The sequence below is a fragment of the Lissotriton vulgaris genome, chromosome 3_1 (genome assembly GCF_964263255.1).
Source record: "Lissotriton vulgaris chromosome 3_1, aLisVul1.2, whole genome shotgun sequence".
Classification (NCBI taxonomy): Eukaryota; Metazoa; Chordata; class Amphibia; order Caudata; family Salamandridae; genus Lissotriton; species Lissotriton vulgaris.
This window is the reverse complement of record NC_141689.1, coordinates 562017691-562042340: the sequence shown is the minus strand read 5'-3', so window position 1 is coordinate 562042340 and position 24650 is coordinate 562017691. Positions and strand designations below refer to the sequence as shown.

At 41.7% G+C, this 24650-nt stretch overlaps 1 protein-coding gene across 1 annotated transcript in view; it reads right to left on the bottom strand.

Moving 5' to 3' along the window:
* Positions 1-551: 551 nt before the first annotated feature.
* Positions 552-24650, bottom strand: part of LOC147726801 (V-type proton ATPase subunit S1-like protein) — a 186774-nt gene continuing 162675 nt past the window's right edge. The window contains exon 7 of the mRNA XM_086962992.1: positions 552-1315. Coding sequence (XP_086819118.1) covers positions 989-1315 — 327 coding nt within the window. The 3' untranslated portion in view covers positions 552-988. The remainder of the gene's footprint in view (positions 1316-24650) is intronic.

Below are 24650 nucleotides of genomic sequence, written 5' to 3'. Positions count from 1 at the left end.
GTGTTGAAAGTGGGGCTCACCGGAGGAAGACGTGAGCGGTGGCCTCCTTGGCAACATTTTCAGCACCTGCACTTCTTTTTTCACAAATTAAGCACTGCCTATTAGTGCATTGGCCACATCACAAAAACAAAGACAGGTCTCAAAAGGTCAGTGTACAATTTGCGACCACTTTTGTTACCTGTCGGCCGGTAGTGTGCTTTGAAGCAAGCATCTACTGATAGCGTGCAGCCTACTGAATAACGCAGATACTTCGTCTCTGGCATGCACACTACTCACTTCTTCACTCAGACTACCATGAGCTTATGATAAAAGTAGTAAGCACTGCCGGTGGAGTTACGTGTCCTTAGCTGCATCCCCATTACTTTCAAATGTTTACACTGTCCTGTGGGTCTCACTTCCAGCACACACACAAAAACTATCTCAAGGGAGAAAATACCAGAAAACAAATCTTCCCAAAATTAGTTCCCACCCTTTCACCATTTTTAATGTTGTTTTTTTCACTGTAAAACTGTTCATAAAATAAATAGTGTACACACAACAATGCACCATAATTAAATAGCATTCAGACAGCTCACCAGTCTAAGTTCATGAGCTTTCAGGCCACTTCTGTGGCATGTGCTTCACAGAAATTAAAAGAAATGCAACGAAATGTAATTTAATACATTATTTACATTTTCATTCCAGAGCGGAGAAAATCGACAGTAAGCAGCAAGAGAATGTGTCTGACATGTAGACCTTCATTCAAAGTCTTTCCCTGAAGGCAGAAGTTCAGAACTTGCCCAAACATGCACCAGGTTCAGGCAGGATTCGCCCAATAAACTGAGGACTTACAACAAATGTAAGTGAGTTTGTCTGCACCCATTAATGACTCCCGGTAAAACAAGCTGAGTTGAGTACCTTTCTTGTCTCTGAAGATACCTGTTAGCATGATGCACACTACATATCCAGGAGCAACAGAAGTGGAATTTGGGCCATGTCACTTGAGCGGCTAATGAGAAATGGACGAGCACTGCTGCATGTAAAACCTGCAGTACTGCTGCGGCTGCAGCTCGTAGCACTCACTGGTGCTGCACCTCAGCGGCTCCTTCTCCTCTTCCAGGTCACTGTCCCTTCCAGCAGTGAAGTAGGGCAGGGAGCCCTTGCATTCGTAGTGTCTGTCGATGGCCTTGAGGTGCATCAGCATGTGGAGGGCATAGGCCAGGACCAAGAGCAGAACTAGGGACATCACCAGACCCATCAAAACGGCGGGCGAGAAATAGGTTTCGCAGTCCTTAGCGTACGCAAACTGTCCTTCTTCGACATTGAATCCTTGAATCTGTCAATGGAGAAAGAAATCACATTAATGGCATGGAGATTTTTCACTTCTGTGGTAATAAGGAAGTGTAGTGGATTTCTTTCACAAGCGTTTCTAATGGGAGGAGATGGGGTTAGGAAAAGATGCTGGATGATAGAGGAATGGCTTAGCACATATGCAATAAACATTAATCAGGGTTTGTAGCGGAGGTGTGGATTTCAAAGGCTCCACCCTTAGTCCAGGAGAATTCTGATAGGATTAGAATTCCGATCATTACCACATTGCAATTTTCCACAGATAACTTTGGGAAGGTCAAACCTTCCAAAGTTACTCAGTAAGTACGGGCTCAAGGCTCTCAGTCAGAAGAGGATGTGGGTTCTCAGATATAGAAACACTACAGCAGGCCCCACAATGGTACCACTCACTCAGGAATGTATTACAGCATAGCATGCGCTACATAAACACGCACTTCGTTGTGTATTACAGCACAATATGGAATACATTATTGCACGCCTTGGTGTACAATATAACACAACCAAAACTAAATGTAAACACATGCCTAGGAAGTCGTTATAGCAAACTTATGAAAGGTGTGACAATCCACCCTATATTATATTGCAATGCATTGTTAGAGCACACTCAAAAAATGGCTCCTCAGGCACCCTGAGGTGAAATACCGGCCATTTTTTATCACCCACCTTGAAGTGTTTTACTACTCACCAAGTGGCGTACTAACCAACTCCATGTACAGTAAATTCTAGCATCTCACCACAAACATAACAAAACGTACTTTCTTCACATGTTCCTGCCTTCCCTTCCCCTTAGAACTGACAGAGTAGAAGGAAGTTAAGTCCCAGAGCAGGGCTCAAACTGCCTTCCCATTGGTCGCTCACTGATAATGCAACTAAGGAATGAGCCTGGTGCTGTCTAGACAGTGTCAGGAGTCAGAGCTCAGTGTGGCTTCAACAGTTAGAAGGCAGCACTGACGTGGGAGCACAGGGAACGAATAGATGCATCCCGAATGTGGGAGATTGTGTTTCCGCCACCACAGAACACACGGGACACCGGCTGCCTTTTTTACACATCTTTATTTCAGCGTGTATCAGCCTGAACTCCCGGGCTGCCCCCAAGCTTCTCCCCTTTCCTTTCCTGCCATGCCTGACCCTGGGTGATAGACAGGACAGGCATGGCGATGCAACATCTTCCCCTTTTGTATTTCAAATGTTCAAAGGGTCTCTTTCAGAGTTTTTCAATGAGTCGAGTGGGCTTTCAAACAGTTCTCTGTGGTCCGCTGCTTTGTGGTCTGTTGGAGAGACGCCTCTGTCTACTGTACTTTGCTCCCGACACTTGTTGGGGTTCTTCATACTTGTTCGCCTCTTAACTTGACACGTCAGTGTCCCAATTGGATTCTCGATCCCGAGTGTATGCTGTAGGGTTGCACTTCTTGAAGTGTAACACGTTTCTGGGCCTTCTCTTAGTTTCGGCTCAGCTGTAATCATGGTCCCTTTCTTTCTGATTACCTGTAGCAGCTGAGCGCAGTAGCGGCTGTCCGCCTTGGTTTTCCTTTCCTGCTTCACCAGCACCCAGTCTCCTTCTCGGATGTCAGATGTTCTGGCATGCCTACTGTGGTCAGCATATTCTTTCATTTTTGCTTTCTTGGTCCGATCAGGTTCTACCAGTGTCTCATGGTCTGAAGTCGTGAACCTGGACTGTGTGACAGCGTTGGCGGCCAGTATCCGGGTGCGTGGAATTCGCCCCAGCATCAGGGTGGCAGGGCATTGGTTGGTTGTGCTGTGCGGCGTAGTCCTGTACGCCCATACTACTTTGTTTAATGCTGGCTGAATGTCTTGATGAGCTAGCTCGGCTTGTTACATTGTCTTTTTTATGGTGGCCATAAATCGCGCAGCCATCCTGTTGGCCCGAAGCCACATAAGGGTGATCTTTCGGTGCTTGAAATTTAGGTGTCTCGCGAATTCTGTGAAGTCCTGTTCATTAAATGGTGTTCCGTTATCTGTCTTTACCACTGTAGGGATTCCCCATGCAGCGAATGCTTCATCGATGACTGGTATGATGGTGGCCACTTTGGTGGATGAAATTTGGTTAGCAATGGGGAATCGAGAATACTCGTCCATGATGACAATGATGTACTTCCCTGATTTCAGCGGGCCAAAGAAATCAACAGCTACCTGTTGCCATATGCTATCTGGGAGGTCTGACATCTGTAGGGGGCATGTGGTTCTTCTCACCCCACCAATTGATAGTGTGGGCAGTCTTGTAATGTGGTCTCTACCATCTGGTTGAGGGAAGGAAACCAGACGCGTTCTCGCAGTGCCTTCTTCGTGGATACTACTCCTCTATGTCCTTAGTGCGCTAGGTTGACGGTGCCTTGTCTCAACTGGTGGGGGATTACGATCCTTCTGTCTCTTAGTAACTGTCCATTGGCACTGACGGTGAGGTCATCCTTGACATGTTTGAACGCCATGAGTTCTTCTGTGTTGATGGCGTCATTTGTATTTGGTTCTTCCAGGTTTCTCCATGAGTTGGTGCGGACATGGTGCATGACGTTTTGTAACGTGCCATCTATTGCAGAGGTTTCCATGATAGCCTCTAGTGGATCGGCAGGTGGGCATGCTTGGTCAATGACGAAATGAAAGTATTCTTCTGCTACAGATGGTCGCTCTCGCGTCACAGCTTGGGGAAGCTGTGATATGTAGTCTGCTGTGTTCTCCACCTTCCCGGGTTTGTGGATGATGGTATATGTGTAGTCTTGCAGACGGATTCCCCACCGTTCGATCCGCTGAGGCATCTTTGCCCCGGGGTTTCCCAAAATGGTTTTCAGAGCCAGGTGATCAGTGATGAGTGTGAAATGTTTGCCATAGACGAAGAGGTGAAAGTGCTCACACGCCCATACGACCGCCAGGCTCTCTTTTTCCGGTTAAGAATATGCTTTTTTGTTGTCGGTGAGACTGTGACTGGGGTATGCAACGAAGTGGCGTTGGCCTTCTTCATTATCGCATTGTGCCAGAATCGCGCCTAGCCCAACAGCACTGGCGTCTACCGTGTTTTCCGTCTTTCGTTTGGGATTAAAGTATGCCAAATTGATGACTGAGCTTACAGCAGTCTTGATTTTGTTGAACGCTTCTTCACGTTGAGCTGACCAGTGGAAACTCTGCCCTTGTTGTGTCAGTTTTCGTAGCGGGTAGCTGATGGTTGCATAGTCCTTGATGTATCAGGCGCAGTAACTGACTATGCCCAGGAACGAGTGGATGTTGCTGACATCTTGCAGTTGTGAGGTGTCAGACAGTGTTGCTACTTTCTTGGGGTCCGGTCTCATGCCCTCTTTTGAGAAAATGTGGCTGTAAAATTTGAGAGTCGATGTATGAAACTCACACTTGTCTTGGTTGAGTGTGAGATTGGCGTTGAGGATAGCGTGGCTCACCCGGTCCAGCGCCTTGTGGTGATCTTTCCGAGTCTCTCTGAACACCAGAATATCTTCACTATAATTGAATGCATTTGGGATGTGTTGGATTACTCTCCGGACAACCTCCTGAAAGATCTCGGCCGCTGACGAGATCCCGAAGTTGAGGTGCTTGTATCTGAAAAGCCCTTGGTGTTTAGTAAACGTGGTAATGTACCTCGATTTGTCATGCAGCTCAAGTTGGTGGTATCCATTGTTGAGATCTAGTTTTGAGAAAACTGTCGCTCCGTTCAGGCGGGTGATCATGTCGCTGATGTGGGTTCCTGAATGCCGCTCCCTTTCAATGGCTGTGTTTGGGGCTCGCATATCAACACACAGGCATACCTTGTTGTCTTTGCCTCTCTTGGGCACAACTATTACAGGTGACACCCATGGTGTGGGCCCAGTTGCGCATTCTATGATGTCTGCCCGTAGTAAGTCTTGGAGTTAGTCATCCACTGCTTGCTTTAAGTGGAACAGCACTTTCCTGTGATGCTTTGCCACTGGTGTCACTTGCTCATTGATATGCAGCTTGACCTTGAAATAGACTAGCTTTCCTAAACCACTAAACAGCTTCGGGAAATTGTTATGATGTCTGGTGAGTCCTCCATTCTGTAGAGAATCTCTACTAGCTTCAAACGTTCCGCTGTTGGTAAGCTGCAAAGACAATCGTCTTTTTTGGGGCCTTCAATCATGTGGATTTGTGCCTGGATTGTCCTGTCTTTGTATGTCAGCATTGTGGGAAACTGTCCCAGACACGGCAGTGGTTCTCTGGACATCCATGTGTAGACTCGTACTGTGGCTGGCTCCAGTTTCGGATTTGGGTTTATTCTCTGGTACTCGATGGTGCAAATGTAGTTAAGCGATGTCCCATTGTCTTGGACGAACTTGGCAGAGTGACTTCCCATCTGGATGTGTAATCGGGGGTACTTTTTCAGCCTGTCTGGATCTGCCACCATGTAGACATACTCCTCACTGTCTTGCGATATCGGGGTACGTGCAAACAACTCTCTGGACGTCGATCGCTGAGATCTGTATGAGTTGTGTCACTGGGTAATGGACCTCGACGAGCTTTTTGACCGGTCTCTTCTCCCTTGTACGGCCCTGACATGGTGACGTGACCCTGTGCTTCGCTTGGCCGGTCCAGTTTCCTTGTGACGGGTTTGGCAGACGGCTTCAAAATGATTATCTTTCCCAAATCGGTTGCATTGTTGGCCGATGGCTGGGCATGGGCCCGTGTGAGGGTAGTCTTGTCCACACCGATAACACTGTGGCAGTTGTCTTCCGAAATGACTGCTTTTGTTTCCACTGTGAGGTGACCTTGCATGACGCAATTTCATGGGTCTTCCACATTGCTGATCCGACCGACGTCTTGGTTCAATGTGAGATTGAACGAGGAGAGCTTGTTCTCTTTTTTCTGTTTTACTGGCTTCCATCTTTTTCGCATGCTCTTCTGCTTGGTCATTTATTCGGGTGAGTTCTTCTATGTTGTCGAGAGAATAGTGCTTTTTCAGTAGTCGCCGGCGTAGCGATTCTGATTGACACCCTTCAATAATGCGTAGGCGAAGTGCGTCTTCCGTGCTGAAATTGTCGAATTCGCACTAGCGAGCCAGACATTTGAGGCGGGAGATAAAATCGCCCATGGGCTCATCTCGCTCTTGTGAAGCAAGTTTAAACGTGTAGCGCTTATAGTCTAGGTTCCGTTTGTGAAGGAACTTCCAGTTCAGGTCCTCTCTCAGATCATCATAAGTTGCAGCATTAGCTGGGGGTAGTTCTTTGATGATTTATCCAACATCTTTGCTCACTAAATTTCGTAGTGCGATGAGTTGTTGGTCAGGGGCCCGGACTTGTGATCCCTTCATGAAATATTTGAAATCCTCGAGCCAGCTCTTCCATTTGGGGCCCATACTGTTTCCTGATGTCAGTATTAAAGGCTCTGGAGGATGCATGAACGATTCTTCCATGAGAATCAGCCCAGACTGTGGCGATTCGGGTCGTGATGTCATGGTAGTACTCACGTAGCTTCACTCTATGCTTCGGTGAGCTGCAGTGGCATCTATGGGCCTCAGTCGCGCTTTTGGCGGGCTCTGGGGAACTTTTTGTGATGTTGCCTGACTTCAAATTGGCCGCCGTGCTAGGGCCCAAGCTTGGTCAATGGGCTGTGCCTGATGTCAAGATGGCCACCGTAGTGACTTCTGTCTGCTATCTTCACTGGGCACTTCAAGCAGACTTATCCCAGGCTTCAAACCCTGTATCCAACTTCTCTAAGCTCTTAGGGAGCTGTATTAGCGCTCTGGTCACCACTCGCGCTCTCACCTTAATTGCGGGCTGTAGCAACGCTCTATACGCCACTTGCGATCTCACTGCCGTGAAAATGCTCCGCTCTTCACTTGCGGTAGCATGCGCATTTTTACGTGTGCAGGATGGAGGGTGGGGCTTCTTATCCCACCCTCGTCGCCAGTTTCGTGGTCCCGCCACCACAGAACACACATGACACTGGCTGCCTATTTTAACACATCTATATTTCAGCGTGTATCAGCCCGAACTCCTGAGCTGCCCCCAAGCTCCTCCCCTTCCCTTTTCCTGCCATACCTGACCCTGGGTCACAGACAGGACAGGCATGGTGATGCGATAGGAGAATTTACGCAGTTTCATTCTACCTCCTTGTGATTAGCTGCTATGTCTGTGAGGTGGTCCTTCTTACAAATCCTTTCGCTCCTCACTCTAATCTATATTTCATTCTATTGCTCTAATTTCTTTGACTTTTTCATCGCTTTGTTTATATAACTCCACTCTATCTTTCCTCAATCCCCTTTTCCTTCTCTTAGTCCTCTTTATGTCTTTAACCTATGTCTTACTACTCGTACGTTTCACTCTCTCTTCTGCCTTTGTATTCTCTCCACTGAGCTCTCCTCTTGGGTCCCCAACTTTTCTGTAGTGCCCAACTCCTCTGTGGTGGTACTTCTCTTTGCATTCTGTGTTGCTGAGCTGTTTGCTCTTCTCCCCGCTGGATTTGTACCTTTGTCTGTGCAGTATTCTTATTTATGTCAATGTTAGAATGCTTGTGGGTCATAGTAGAATGCAAGTGGAATACTGTTCTGGGGAGATAGCAGGAGAGAGTTCCAGTTGGACGATTGCTCTTTTGACTACTCCTCTTTGTGGTTGTTAAGCTGTCTTTATTCTCTGAAGAAATCTTCATTTTGGAATCCACAAACTCTCAGCTTCTTTACTACATTGAATTTCGCGACGATCAGGAGGAAGAAGATTTAAAGGATATATGACAGCATTCACTCGTATTCGACGTGTTGAAATACTTTTATATTTCAAGCCATATCAAGTCATATCAACCGCAACAATCGCTACCATTTTCTTCTGGTAGGATTTATCTGATTATTTTGTTGTGGAACTTGTCTTATGAGCCCTGAAGGTGTTACCGCTGTGAGCCCTGAAAGTGTTACCGCTGTTGTTCTACCATTCCTGAAGCAGTCGCTTTTGATTTTTTATACCCAATATTAACTGCTTGTGAGTTGGCGCTTGTTTGAATGTGGTGTTTTCTACATTGTACAATGCTACGCTAGCCACTGAGCTCGCGCTACTCACCAACGCCTTTCTTTTCATCGGTAAACACGGCTCCAATGCTTCAAAGTTCTACTCCGACGCTCCAACATTCTGCCTCGACGCTCAGCTTATCCTGCTAAGCATTCTGGGATTCTTCGAGATCCAAGTTCACGCAACGTAATTGACGTGACCTACGTGCCACCATTTTGGATTTAGCTTCAAACCAGTATTATCGCTTCAGGATCTCCGGTATATATTTTTACAGTCTGAGCGTTTCAGTTGTTTTATGCACATCAATACCAGTGCATAGAGTACATATGCGCTACAAATCTTCTCATGTGCATTTATAATTTACATTTTTGTTTTCTGGTTGTCGGTGCATCATAGTGATGCGCACATCTTTCCACCATCATCATCATCACTTGTAGGTACCATCTACAGTTTGTATTGTCTAGCCATTTCATTTTGTTATTTTAATTTTAATTGCAATATTCAATGGCTAATATTGCTGCACCTCCACATTTCTTGCAAGTAGCAGACGAACCTAATATCGAATGGGACCTTTGGTTTCCTATGTTTATGGCATATGTAGACGTTCTTGAAAAAGATGGTTGTTCTGCTAAAAGAAAACTAGCTCTTCTTAGACATTGATTAGGTGGTGCAGGCATAAAAGAATTCGACAATCTTCCCCCTATTGAAGATGCTGGTGATATTGATTTTTTTGAGAAAGCAACTAGACAGATGAAGATTCGTTTTGGAAAAAAAATCAACATAGTAATGGAAAGATTCAAATTCTATTCACGTGCCCAAAAAGTGGAAGAATCAAAAGAGGACTACGTCTCGACTTTGCGTTCCCTAGCTTGCTCTTGTGCTTTTGAAACTATTTCGTACGAACAAGTGCTCAGGGATCAAATAATGATGAAAACCAAGAGTAAAAAAATTCAAGAAAGACTTTGGTTGGGCACCGAATCTTCTCTTTGTGCTGTCATTAATATTGCAAAAGCAATTGAAAAATCTGAAAAATTTGTACCAAAGTAAGTTCCTTACATAGGTAAGACAGTTCTTCACTAGCACAGTGACATAGATCTTACCAATACAGAACATCAATGCAAGTAAAGAGAAAGTCTCCAGCGTTACTGGGGTAATCTCGGACCCAGGACTGTAGAATGCAGAAAGTACAGGAAAAAGACATTTGAGAACTTTTGCATACAGGATGTCCCAGTACACCTTGATACCAAGTTGAATCCTAAATCTACCTCATGTCACTGTATATATATTTTTATGTTTAACTCCTTATGGCTATATACTTACCCACCTCATATCGCTATGAATCGTTATATCATATAAGATCTATCTCTAACCTACCTCATGTAATGTAAAGTGCTCTGATACCTAAGGGTCATGTTCGCGCTATATAAAACTCTATAAATAAATCTCAAAAGTACAAAATATAGAACCTGAAGTTTCTTTTGATAAAGGTCAAACGGGTACTAATACTGATCAAAAAAGTTTTATTAAGAAAGATGTTGTTAAGAAAAGTTTTGAGAACAAATCTTATTTTAAAAAGAATACAATTGATTTTTATAGATGTGGCAGCACTAGAAAAGGATATGCAACCCTGTCTTAGTTATATTAGGTAAGATCTCCTAAAATGTACAACAGTAATATGGATTCTTTGGAACCTATAAATAAGGTAATTGAGGAAATAGTACCAAAAGCAGGGCAGGGCTAAGTAGACAAATGAACAGAGTGAATATAGACAGTTAATAACACTAAGTGAACAAAATATATCAGAATTTGAACATAAAATGTATTACCTCCCGAACGGGTTACAATCTAAAAAATAGTTAAAACCAATTCATACAAGCCACCAAACAGTGGACAATTCTATTACCAATGGATAAAAACAATCATGTAAAGTCAAGTGAACACAGTCGACGCAGCGTTTCGGTGCTTTAATTAATCTTCGCACCTTCTTCAGGACATTCACAACAATTGACTTGAATATCTAAAAAATCAAGAAAAGTAAAAATAATTAAGCTACTTGTCTACACATCTGGATGATTCTAGCTCCTGCTCTCCTACTTGTATCAATTCATTATCCAGATTGGACATGTACAATAACTAGAATATGCTTGCCTAATGTTAATAAATTTACTGGACCAGTGCGACCTGTTGCTCTCAAAGTTAAACAGATCAGATAACCACATAGCTCCTACTTTACATGGTTATAACCAACTCTAGTCCTTTAGGCTCAGCTGTTGTTTTGAATCTAAATTATCTATCTAGGTTTGAGATTTTTATACATGGGTATTTTGTTAGTACCTGTAGCGATTGTAGGATGAGTGTATCAATTCTTTTCATCCGGCAAACAATATTTTCTTAGCGGTTTTAAACTCGCCCAAGCTGTATGGTGACAAGGCATAGAGACTATTCAGTGGTTTATAGTTCTGTTCTTATAACAATTTCATCAGATATTATAATGTGGTGGATTACCTTCTCTATAGCTGCACGGATATTCGAAGTGCACGGAGGGGCCACCGAAGATGAATGGCGTAACAAACCCTAAATGGGTATGGACCAACAGATGTCTTAGCTAATTAAATTTAAAATTTCGACATGAGCAGTAAATCACACCTTGACTAAAGATAAGGGCAAAACCGAATATGTTTTATAGCTATCAGTTATATACAAGATCTACGATATTATTACCTCTGTCGATATGTTTTGACCTTAGAGCCATATATTGTCTCTTCGAATTTTAAGAAGAACCTTCCGACCCGACAATAATCAAGAGTCGTGAAATTACCGTTGTGAACCTGAATTAAAAACAGGTTAGTACAAACATGGGATGATAAGTGCATTAATATATGAGACTCCCAGAAATTTTAAACACATAGCTAAGACATCTGTTGGTCCATACCCATTTAGGATTTGTTACGCCATTCATCTTCGGTGGCCCCTCCGTGCACTTCGAATATCCGTGCAGCTATAGAGAAGGTAATCCACCACATTATAATATCTGATGAAATTGTTATAAGAACAGAACTATAAACCACTGAATAGTCTCTATGCCTTGTCACCATACAGCTTGGGCGAGTTTAAAACCACTAAGAAAATATTGTTTGCCGGATGAAAAGAATTGATACACTCATCCTACAATCGCTACAGGTACTAACAAAATACCCATGTATAAAAATCTCAAACCTAGATAGATAATTTAGATTCAAAACAACAGCTGAGCACTAAAGGACTAGAGTTGGTTATAACCATGTAAAGTAGGAGCTATGTGGTTATCTGATCTGTTTAACTTTGAGAGCAACAGGTCGCACTGGGCCAGTAAATTTATTAACATTAGGCAAGCATATTCTAGTTATTGTACATGTCCAATCTGGATAATGAATTGATACAAGTAGGAGAGCAGGAGCTAGAATCATCCAGATGTGTAGACAAGTAGCTTAATTATTTTTACTTTTCTTGATTTTTTAGATATTCAAGTCAATTGTTGTGAATGTCCTGAAGAAGGTGCGAAGATTAATTAAAGCACCGAAACGCTGCGTCGACTGTGTTCACTTGACTTTACATGATTGTTTTTATCCATTGGTAATAGAATTGTCCACTGTTTGGTGGCTTGTATGAATTGGTTTTAACTATTTTTTAGATTGTAACCCGTTCGGGAGGTAATAAATTTTATGTTCAAATTCTGATATATTTTGTTCACTTAGTGTTATTAACTGTCTATATTCACTCTGTTCATTTGTCTACTTAGCCCTGCCCTGCTTTTGGTACTATTTCCTCAATTACCTTATTTATAGGTTCCAAAGAATCCATATTACTGTTGTACATTTTAGGAGATCTTACCTAATATAACTAAGACAGGGTTGCATATCCTTTTCTAGTGTTTAGTTCCCCCACCTTGTCGTATGTAACAGGGGTCCCTCCAATTTTTGTGACTAATAGATGTGGCAGCACCAACCATGTTGGTAATTATAAAGGGTGTCCTTCATGGGATAAAGTATGTGTGAAATGTAAAAAAAAAGGGGCCTTTTAGTAATGAATGTCGTTTCACTCAGAAAGTTAATTATATTTCTCACGAGGAAGAATCTCTTCTAACTAAATTCTATACTTTCTGGTAATTAATCTGAACAAAAGACATTTCCTTCATGCACAGCAATGATTGATGAGAAACCAGTTCAGTTGATGGTAGATTTTTGTTCTTGGTACAGTATTATCGGGAAAAATTGTTTAATGAACTTTGGAGTACGAAAAAATTGTTTCTTCCTGACATCCAACCTGGTGGGTATTCAGGACGTAAAATTGATCTGGAAGGTTTTTTGGGGGGCAATTGTTGAATTTAAAGGTAGAAGAACAAGATGTAAAGTGTATGTCGCTATGAAAGGTGCATCAATTTTAGGTTGGCCACACCAACAAGAATTAGGTATAAAACTAGATCCTAATGCATCTCCTTCTGTAAGTGTAGTGTCTACTATTAATGAGATGTATGGCAATAAGATCAAAGATACATATACCAAAGTTTTTGACAACACATAAGGCAAATACACCAATTTTAAAGATAAAATCATTCTTAATGAAAAAGCCATTCCCGTTAGACACAAAGTCAGAAATGTACCTTTAGCTTACAGGATCAAACTCAAGGATTTGTTAAATGATTTGGTACAGAAACACATAATTGAGCCTATTGAATCCTCTCCGTGGATTTCTCTCATAGTTTTATCACTTCAGGGCACAGGAGATCTTCATTTCTGTGAGGATCTCCACAGTTTAAAGAAAGAAATATGGATTGACAAACATCCTCTTCCTAATATTCATGAATTAATTTCCACTTTGTCTGGTGCTGCTGTTTTTTCCACAATTGATCTGGCAAGCGCCTATCACTAAGTAGAGTTGCATGATGATTCTAAGAAATTAACTGCTTTTGTGACTCCTGAAGGCATGTTTCAGTTTTTACGCATGCCATTTGGCTTAGCCAGTGCAGCTTCCGTTTTTCAACGATTAATGAAAGAACTTTTAGAAGATTGTAAGGGAGCTATTGCTTTTCAAGACGATATGTAAATTTTTGGAAGTAATTGTGAGGAACATAACAAGAACTTAGATTCTGGTATGAAAAATATTCAAGGAAAGATTCTTACATTGAAGTTTTCAAAATGTAAATTTAGACAAAGGTTGAATATCTTGGCCACGAAATCTGTAGTGAAGGAATTAAACCCAAACTGAACCATGTACAAAGCATTACAAATGCTCCGACTCCAATTTCGAAAGAACTATTATTGTCATTTTTAGGTCTTACTGAATTTTATGGAAAATTTGTACAAAATTATTCTACCATTGGTCATCCACTACGTTTGCTATTAAAACAAAATGCTAAGTATGTATGGGGGAAAGATCAACAAGAGTCTTTTGACACTCTTAAGAAGAGAATTGTTGATGCACCATTTTTTAAACCTTATGTTGTGGGTAAAGAATGCATAGTTTGCGTTGATGCAAGCAATGTGGCACTTGGAGCTGTACTGATGCAGAAAGACAAAGGAGGTGAATATGTTGTATCATATGCTTCTAGAATGCTTCATGATTCAGAATTCAATTACTCAACTATTGAGAAAGAATTATTAGCATGTACTTGGGCCACTCAGCATTTTCATCAGTTTTTGTGGGGTACAAAATTTTCTTTAAGAACTGATCATTAGCCTTTGATTAATATGTTAGCAGCTGGAGGAGGTAGAATGTAACTGCTCGATTAGCAAGACTGGCTGCCAAACTGCAAGCGCTTTGCTGCGAGGTTGAATATGTCCCTGGTCGTTTTAATGGTCATGCTGACTGTGTGTCGCATTTGCCTATAGGTAATTTTTCTGATACTGTACTTGGTGAAGAGTGTGATGTAACTTACACTGTGGATGACATCAATAAGAATTTAGGAGAAGAACATTTATCCTTTGGGATTTCTGAAACAAAGTGGAAGGAGTCTATGGAACAAGATGATGTTTTGAGAGAAGTTCTAGTTTTCCTACGCAAATGTTGGCCTGAAGAAAGAAAATTAAGTGGTGAGTTAGCTTCATTTTTTAAAATAAAGGATGAGCTCATGTTTTTACAAGGTATGGTTGTTAGGGCCGACAAAATTGTTCCTCCAAAGCATCTTAGAGAGTTAATTTGTAAGTTAGCCCATGAAGGCCCCATGGGAATGTCTACTACCGAAAGGAGAATCAGAGAATTTTATTGGTGGCCCGGCATTGACAGTATGGTTGACAGATGGGTTAGGGATTGTTCTCCATGTACTCGGAGCGATACATCTGTGAAACCATTGTCCTTTGATCTTACTCCCATCGAATATGCTCAAGGTCCTTGGAGGAAGTTAGGCATTGGCATCATAGGTCCTTTTAAGTATCAATCAGGTAAGGACATGTATGCTTTCTTTAGTCCTGATTGATTCTTTTTCGAAGTGGCCAGAGTTAAAAAATGTTGAAAAAGTTTCTTCTGAGCAAGTTATTGAGTTTCTTGATCAAGTTTTTTGTCGGGAAGGGTTACCGGAAGAACTAATTTCTGATAATGGTCCACAATTTATTAGTAAGGAGTTTGAACTTTTCCTTAAAAGTTGTGGCATTTTACACAAAAGAGTTTCAAATTATTTTCCCCAGTCCAATGGTCAAGTGGAACGTTTCAACAGAGTGGTGAAAGAGTCTTGTCAGCTGGCCATTAAAAGTAGGTTGAAATGGAGGAAAGCTTTGCAAGCAACATTTTTGACTTATCAAATGTCTCCCAACTCTGTGACAGGTTTATCTCCTTTTGAAATGTTAAGGGGCAGGAAACCGGGCTCTAAACTCATGTCATCGTGGTTAAAGCTGAAGAATTCTTTTGATACTGATTTGGATTTAAGAGAAGTTAGAGAACGTGTAGAAAAGTATCAAGAGAAAATGATAAACTACAATTCAAAAGGAAGATCTAATGTTTCCAAATTGAAAGAGGGTGATTGGGTGCGAGTAAGATTTGGGGGAGAAGTTAACAAAATGTTGTCCAAATGGTCAGATCCGGTGAGAATTACCGACATTTTTTGTAAAGCTGCTAGAGTGGAAGGTGGTAAGATTTGGAATTTCAGACGCATTTCTGTATGTAAATCACATGATAAGGAACAACACCCATTCCTTCAGGAAATCAGTTAGTTAAATTCAATTCTGGGGGCACATTTTCTTCTGTTGATCCTCTGGAAAGAACAGATGGATTTCCTGGTTTTCATGAAGCTTTTGATAATTTACATTTCCAATCTAATAGTATCTTTGACAGTGTTGAAAGTGAAATTTTGTCTGAAATTGAATTGTACCACCAATAATGTTTTTGATGACATTGTTGAGGCTGTTTCAGATCATTCTTCTGTTGTTGAACATAATGTTGACACTACAAGAAGAAGTTCACGTGTTAAACATTTACCTGTTAAATTTAAAGATTTTGTTCGTTTTTAGGTTTTTTTTAGGTTATTTTTTAAAGGGGGAGGTGTGTAGTATTCTTATTTATGTCATTGTTAGAATGCTTGTGGGTCATAGTAGAATGTAAGTGGAATACTGTTCTGGAAGATAGCAGGAGAGAGTTCCAGTTGGATGGTTGCTCTTTTGACTACTCCTCTTTGTGGTTGTTAAGCAGTCTTTATTTTCTGAATAAATCTTAATTTCGGAATCCAAAAGTCTCAGCTTCTTTTCTACAGTCTGTACCCGTTATTGCACTGTTTCTTTCTTCTCTCTCTCTGCACCCTGATATAGCTGAACTCCATCCCCTTCCTCTGCAGAAACGCTTCTCAATGCACCCTAACATGTAGGGCTGCTCTACCCTGTCCTCTATATTGTCCCTTGCTATTGCTCCCTGGTACTGCAGATCTCTTCTCTCCCTCGTGTTTTGGCACCTGTTGGTGCTTTGTGCCCTGATGTTGCAGACCTCCGCTGCCCACCATAGTTGTACACTGTTTAAAAAGGTTCCTAACCAATGCTGCATTATCTCCACCCTGTATCTGATAATACTGCCTGGTTCTGAAAATGTATGTGGGAGCAATTTCAATGGGGTTTGAAATAGAATAGTTCTTTATAGAGTATTTGATTTCTATTTACTAGAGGTTTCCCACCCACTTTGTGTGCCGTGACTAGCCAAAAATCGATGAATGTCACTTCATTGGGACAAGGGGATGAATGGAGCACCGAAATTCACATGATGTCACCGTATGAGTCAAACATCTTATGTCTCTTCCACTTCCTTCAAGGGTAAAAATTAGCCCTCTCCTCTGCAGCAGAACCAAGCACAGTGGTGAAATCCTCCCCTATTGACCTTCATTTAGATGTCAGTACAATGGCTGCTGAATTGCAGGTTGGAATAATATGCATCTTCACGAAACGCAGCACACTACATTGCAAGGTAGAGTCCATTCAGGTTGGGCTAGACACACATGGTGTAAAACCTGAGCAGGCGGAAGCAAGGATGCTGCATCAGTGCTCACCCTGGAGTTAAAGACATTACATGATAAAAATTCAAGCCAAAATGATGGATGTGAAGGAGCATTCATGTCAAAAGAACATAGTCCTATTGAGACTCGATAAGAAGAAACCGAGTACAAATACACAGGACGTGCTACATATACTGTTTGAAGAGATCACTTTCTCCCAGATTTTGTGGTGATGAGAGCACACAGCACATTTTTGCGCAGGTAACTTATCACCACCAAGACAATACTGTGATCATCATGAGAAATTGGTTCTTAGACTACTGTGTGCCCTGACTTCATTAGGGAAGTACAGGGCACATGATAATCTTTTCTGTGAATCAAAAAGATATTATGTGATCATGGTTGTGAAGTATGCAATCCTGTTTTCAGCTACACTAAGGGGAGGCGTACTTTGTCAGCACCACACACAGCTCTAGTGACTTCATTGAGCATAAACTTGATCACAACTACATAAGGGCACACTGTACAGTGCAACAGGAAGTACCCATGAGATCTGGGGATTGCTGACTATGCACATTTATGTTTGCACTAATGCTGTCAGGAACCTATTCTAACAGGATGGTTGTATGTGCAAGAGGTTGCTGTAATTTACTGATGTGGGTGGTGATTGTATGTGAGACCAGCAGGGCCGACTGTGGTCCTTTTCCAGATCAATGAGGCGGTAGCCTGTTGGGCAGAATCAATAATGTGATACAAATAAACTCAATGTGAAGGGGTTCATTTGAGGGTTAACATCAGTGAGTGATTGCACTATACTAAAAAGTGATGTTTAGCAGGCGCCACATTGTCACCAAAATGGTAGCCAAGATGTTGAAATGACGGAAATGTACACTGACAGGTGTGGTGGCTTTAGTCTAGGTTAAGGTAGTCGGGGGACTGAAGATGAACCTACTGCCTCATATATGAAATCTCATCCAACAGGCAGGAACATGGCTACAGCAATGGGGACCTCGGTGTGTGCATTTGTCACGTCAGCAATACTATACAACCTGCATTGGAAATGGACCGAACGCTGATTCAGTGCAGCAGATTCAGTTCCTGATCTGAAATCTTCAGAGCCCTGATAGTTATGGAAGGGCCAAACAGTCTTGGCATATTTGGAACGGCTCACAGTGGGCACTGCAGAGCCCCCAGAGAGCCACCTGGTGGAAAGGGGACAAGCAGCACTTGGCAAAAAATGTGAATGCCATAGATTCTGTGCATCATGCAGTGCACTCTGCATAGAGAAGGTCATTATTATACAACATCAGCGGGCTGTAGAGAAGACCAAACTAACAGTACAATAAAGGGAAAGGATATTGCAGTGCATGGGGTGCCAGCAAATCAGTCTCTGCACCTTCTAAAGGTCTACAGCACCAACATTCATGAGCCAAACTTTTACAAAGGGATCACAGGAAAATTCAGGGAATTCCGGGACTCCCTGTTCCTCTCTGCAGGAGACATTATATCACTACTGCCCTAGGGGAAGAATGATCCATAGAAACAACCAGGAATGTAACAAAGGCTGCTGAAGTATTATTGCAATATCTGGACCTGTAACGACTGTGAGATGCCTGGCGCACACTACGGCCGGAATTAAGGGAATGCCCTTACCAATCAAACACGTGATGTATTTTCCAATATAAACAACATTCGAGTATCATTGTCCTAATGCATGAAGTACTGCAAGGGGAAATCCTGACTAGAACACTGTTCATCCAGTTGCCAGTTCTTCATTTAGGGTTTCAAAGCCACAATGTGGAGAGAAGTGATTTGCCGAAAGGAGTAGGTGAACACATCACATGGTGCTTGAAGCAAATGAACACTCAGTTCACAGTCAGGCTACAGACCGGGAGACCTTTAAGCAGAGCATAATTTGGAAAACAAAATATGCGCGTGGGCAAAATGTATTTACGAGGTCACTACGTACGTCTTCTACTGGCACTGCCCATTTCTGCTATTGGCACTACACATTGCCTACATGGACCCAACATTGGGTTGCAGCAAGCAAGGGAAGCAAACAATCCCACCTCCCTCAATAGGTGTTGGGAGTTTCACCATTGAGAAAACGCTGAACAAATGGGGTCAAATAGCGCATTTTTTAGAACGTTTTCCAATTAAGTTTGCTTAAAGAGTCACAGGAACTGAAAGGGCAGTCATGAAATATTCCAGTACTTACCTGGTAATGACAGAGGTCCTGACGATAAATGGATGACTTTAGATTCTAATTTTTTAATGTTTTAAAAAGACTTATCAATGGCTCATTTATTTTTTGCATTTTTACATAGCGCATACTTGGCCCAAGGGCATTGGAGCACTTTACATGAGTACCAGATTCCATTGTACAAGGTTAAATTTTTATGGTGTGGCTTGACAGCGTAGCTGTCGCCAGACCATTCATTTTGTGAGTATCACTAGAAAATTGCTTTGGCTCAGCCCACATTTTGGGAACCAGGAGTGCATGCTTCGATTAGTTGTGTGCCATCCATAAAAAAAGTTACTGCCCTCCTCACAGCTGTGATCATTTTAGTTTATTTATGCAGCTGCCTGGACTTGAAATTTCAGGGGCACGCACAATACACTGTAATGCTATTAAAGTGTCTTAGGTAACAAGATAATTGATGGTGTTTTTCTCCGGCAGAAGCACGGATGAGAACACAGCAGTAATGATCCTAAGTGGAGTTTTAGGGATGGTTTGGGAGTGCATTCATAAGCCAGACCTATTAGTATTGACAATGCTTGTTTTTAGGTCTCGCCTAGGCAGCACTTGCGCTGACTCTTTGAGACATGCTTTATTCAGGTATGGAATTGAAGCTCCGCCCACTTTTTACCCATCTTTTTACTTGGCTCCTATCATTGTCCTTTGTAAACTGTGGCTTTTCATTGGTCAATAGGCTTAGTAGTCCCTCTTTAGTACCACCTTGTCTTATCTTGTAACCTCCCAGGAGAACACACCCTGTTACATGTGTTGTTACTTGGTAGTCTTTAATTACAGCCACAAAGCACTAGTTTCTTAAATTGTTTTGTCTTGCTGCAACACAGGCAGGACAACCTCTCCCTCAACACTTCAAAAAAAATCATTTATCCATCGTTAAATGCTGGCTGAAAGCAGCCACATGCCTTTCTTTTTCATTTTATATATTTATTTATTTTTAATGGTGGCACCCATGATTTAGCTTTAAACTCTTAAGCTGAAGGGCAGGTCCCGCGATTCCTTTAAAAGTGAACAAATATAAAAAAGTGCACATTTCTTTTTCTATTTGTTTGCTTTTCAAGCATAAGTGGCACCTGTGCTTTACCTTAACATGTTCAAAGCTAAAGCGCGGGCGCCCCTATTTGTAAAAAAAGTAAATAAATAGAAAAAAGCGCTTGGCCACCATTTGTTTCTGATTGTTTACTTTTATAACAATGCCAGAACCCACGCTTTAACTTTCAACATCTTAAGCTAAAGAGCGTAAGGTTCCTTAGTCCACATAAACAAGATTAAATGCCCATCTTATTATGTTAGTGATCTCTCTAGAAAAGGGGGTGGTGATGAACAGAGTGTCTGAATTGAGCAGACCACTCTTACCCAGTCAAAAGATCAGGGCTTGATCCATCACCGTTATTTATCTCACTGCCCCATCCCAGCTCAGAACCTGGCTATATGCAAATCAGTCTGTCCCTGGCCCAGTGCATCATGGGAACAGGGCAGACTAAACTACCAAGCCAATTCTTCACCAGAAAGGAGACAAGCTACCGGGGACCAGTGTAAGAATTGGCTTTTGTAGTTTGGTTTGCCCTGTTCCCATCATGCACTGGAACAGGAACAGACTAATTTGCATACAGCCAGGTTCTGAAACTGGGATGGTGCAGTGAGCTAAAAAACGGTGTTGGATCTAGCCCTGATCTCTTGACTGGGTGAGAGCTTTCTGCTTAATTCAGAGACTCTGTCCCTCACCACCCCTTGTTGTAAATAGTGATCTCTCTGGCATAAGAACTGACTAGTGAGAGTTCAAGACGAAGAGCTTGTACCGGTACAGCTTGTGACATCTTAGTCAGTTTCCGGAGGACTTTCCCTTCTTTCAGATCAAGTTGTTTCCCTTGACTTATTGGGATATATTCTAGTGCATATGATAGTACTGATGGAATCTTAGAGCTATATACTTGAAGAAGAGAAGAGAAGTGCCTTTGACCTGTGGAGGAATATAATCGTTGGAGAGCCCAAGGTGGACATCGACTTTACGGCGAAAAAATTCTCTCTCGGTGTGTATATTCCTTTACAACTTCCAGTGGTTTTCCTCCTAAAGACCAGTTGTATTAACGTATTGTTTCCTTCCTGTAAACGGGACAATTTTTGTTTTAGTGACATTTGGTATTAAATAGTTTTCTTTTGTATATTTAGTGAGTGCCTGCAGATTCTGTTGCAGACCAAATGGAGATAGATCTAAGATAACTATGTCGTCTACGTACATCATAGTGTGGATTTTATAAGATGCGATTTTAGGTGGAAAATTGTTAACCAGGTTGACACTTTCCGGCATGTCACTAAGATATAAAGAAAACAGTATGGGAGCTAGCACCCTTGCCTCAGGCCATTAGGTGTAGGTATTGGTATGGTGAGACCCTTCTCCCTCCCCTTTGAACTTGACATCATGTCCTTGAGTACAATGATATTATTAAGTGAAGGAGGTTATCCGGAATTCCCATTCTTCGAAGTTTTTTCCAGATCATAGCTCTGTTCACTCTATCAAATGCGGTTGTGACGTCGACGAAGACTGGGTACACAACCTGAGACTAGTTGGTGACATATTTATCCATTATTGTTTGTAGCACTGCTTATTGTCATTAACTGAGTGTTTTGTTCTAAACTCGGCTTCATTTAATGGAATAGAACCAGTTGAAAATGCCCACTCTTTGAGATGTTCTAAAACAGCTGCTGCAAAGATCTTCCCAGTTGTGTCCAGGAGAGATATCGGCTGGTAATTGCAGGGGAGCAGCCTGGAGCCCTTCTTATAGATTGGAATTACAATGCTCCCCTTCCAGGACTTTGGGATTTCCCCAGTTTCAAATATATAGAAAAAAGGGTAGATAAAAAATTGCTCCACTCTTTGGGGTTGCTTTTGAGGACCTTAATTGGAATTTGGTCCAATCCCGTTGCTGCCGATGATCTTGCCTTTTTCATATTATCTTTAATTTGAGGAGGAGATGGAGCCCCATTATCTGTAATTTTTTCCCTTCCTCTCTTGGTTGACTTAAGAGTCCTGCTTTCTGTTTTTTCATTTGTTTTATATAAGTTGGTTATGTATAATTCACACTCTGATGGAGGGGGACTGGGATAGCTTGTAGTGATTTTTTGTTCCTGTTTCTTTGGCAAATATATTCTAATAGGAGCGTTTATTGTTTTGTTTTGCTGCTATCTGTAAGTCCACCCATATTTTGTCTTGTATTTTTTCCCGATTTTTTCCTTATCCCTCCTGCAACAGTTTTTTTATTTATTAATCTTGCATTTTCTTATTTCAGAAAATTGAAGAAATTGTGCCCTTATTAGCTTATTTAATTCAGTTGCCTTTATATCTAGGTTCCGTCTTTTGTTTCCTTCTGATCTTGGCATTCGTTTTTTTAGATTTTCCTGCAGGAATTGTACCAATTTATTGATGACTACTTCAAAATTTGTTATTGGATTTGTTGAGTGAATAGTCTGTAATGGCTGTGCCATCTAAATTACTTTCATAATTTTGTTATATGTTCTAGAATTCCATAGCAGCCGCCCTTGGAATTGGTTCACCAGTACTGTACTTTGTAAATACATGATGTGCCCTGGAGATGTTGGTTTTAGTCTTAAATCTGTTGTTAAGTGTAATATTGCATGATCATTTCCTAACTCAAACTTAGTGTTTAGTTGTAGGGCTGATGCGAACAGATCTAGACTACAAATCATATAATCGAGAATTGAGGTATTAAAATTGCGTTTTCTTGAGTCGGAAGCCGGAATGTCTCCTTCTGTGTTGCCATTTAATATTACTCTGTTCAGCATAGGAAGTGATGATAATTGAATTTTCCGTGGGAAATTGTGCGATAGGTATTGCCAGGGTTTCTTCTTTTTCGCCAATCACCCATTTTTTTAATAAGTTGTTAGAAATTTTCCTGTTGAAATCCCCTGTTAAGAAAACAGAAAGAAATAGAAAAAAACTTTTGACCTATTTCTTTACTTTTAAAGCAATCACGGCACCAGCGCTTTAGCTTAGGATGTTGAACGCTTAAGTGCAGGTGCTGCCATTGCTTTAAAAGTAAAGAAATAGAGAAATGTTTTTTGTATTTCTTTACTTTTAAAGCAATCACGGCACCCGCGCTTTAGCTTCAAACATCCCAAACTAAGGCCCTGGTGCTGTGATTGCTTAAGGTCTCATTTGCGAGAGTTTGAGCTATTGTCATTATAAGTGACTATGCCGTTTTTTAAAGTGTTTACAAAACCTGCAAGCGGTGTTTACGCACTGCTTTCAGATTTTGTAAACACACAAATAAAAGGCATTATCATTTACAATGCCAATAGTTCAGACTCTCACAAAGGCAAAACCTGTTGCATTGCAAATGCTTGTTTTATTAGGCATAATGAGATCATGGGCCAGATGTAGGTAAAATAGATTTACCGATTTTTAATTACCGAATTTTACCGATTCGGTAATTAAAAATCGGTAAATCTAAGGGGTGGATATGTAGGTATTCCAGATGTGCTGGAATACGGATTCGGAAGAATTCGGTATTTACCGATTCGGTAAATACCGAATCGGTAATGCCCATTCATTCCTATGGGCCCATAGGAATGAATGGGCATTACCGATTCGGTATTTACCGAATCGGTAAATACCGATTTACACAAGGGTGCAGGGGGTGTCACTTTGACACCCTCTGGCACCCCCAAAACAGGCTTGGGTGCCATGTGGCAGGCATACATGCCCTAAGGGCAGGTCTGCCTGTCACATGGCATAGGTGTGCATGCACACATGTGCATGCACACCGTAATCGGTATTTTAGCATCAAATTGGATTTGATGGTAAAATACCGATTCGGTAAGGCCTCTGGGACTCAGAAGAGTCCCACCTACATCTGGGTGCCTCAGAATCGGTAAAATTACTGAATTTTTATTTTACCGAATCTGTAAAATTACCGAATCGGTAATTTTACTGATTCGGTAAAATAATGCCCCCTACATACCTGTCACCCATTTACCGATCGGTAACGGCCAAAATCGGCCGTTACCGCTCGGTAAATGGCCTCAAATGGCCACCTACATCTGGCCCCTAGTGATTTGCCCAGAATCACAGGAATTGTATTTGTATTTGTATTTAATTTATTTATAAAGCGCTAACAATCATCCTAGGTAGGATATCACGGCGCTGAGGTTTTGTGCTGAGGGGTACGGTAACCGCATTGATTACTGATTATTGTGGTTTAGGGAAGAGTAGTGTCTTTAATTGTTTCCTAAATGATAAGAGACATTCTGTCAGTCTGAGATTGGGAGGTAGTTCATTCCACTTGGTTGCAGCTAGGTGAGAGAAAGCCCGCTCTCCCATCCTGACAGTCTTCACGTGGGTAGTGTTTGCTCTTCCTGAAGTTCTGGATCGAAGGTTCCTCGATGGTCTATGGAATTTGACTTTATTGTGTAGAATGGTAGGGTCTGTATTGTAAAGTACCTTGTGTGTGATACACAGTAATTTGAAGTTGGCTCTTTGTCGCATTGGGAGTCAATGTAGTTCTCGCATGAACACCAACGCCAGAACTCGAACCTGTTTACCCAGTTCCAAAGTTAGTAGCTCTCACCATTAGGATACATCACCTCCCATAAATGCTTCATACGCCAGTTTAAAAAAGCATATGTGTCAAAACTG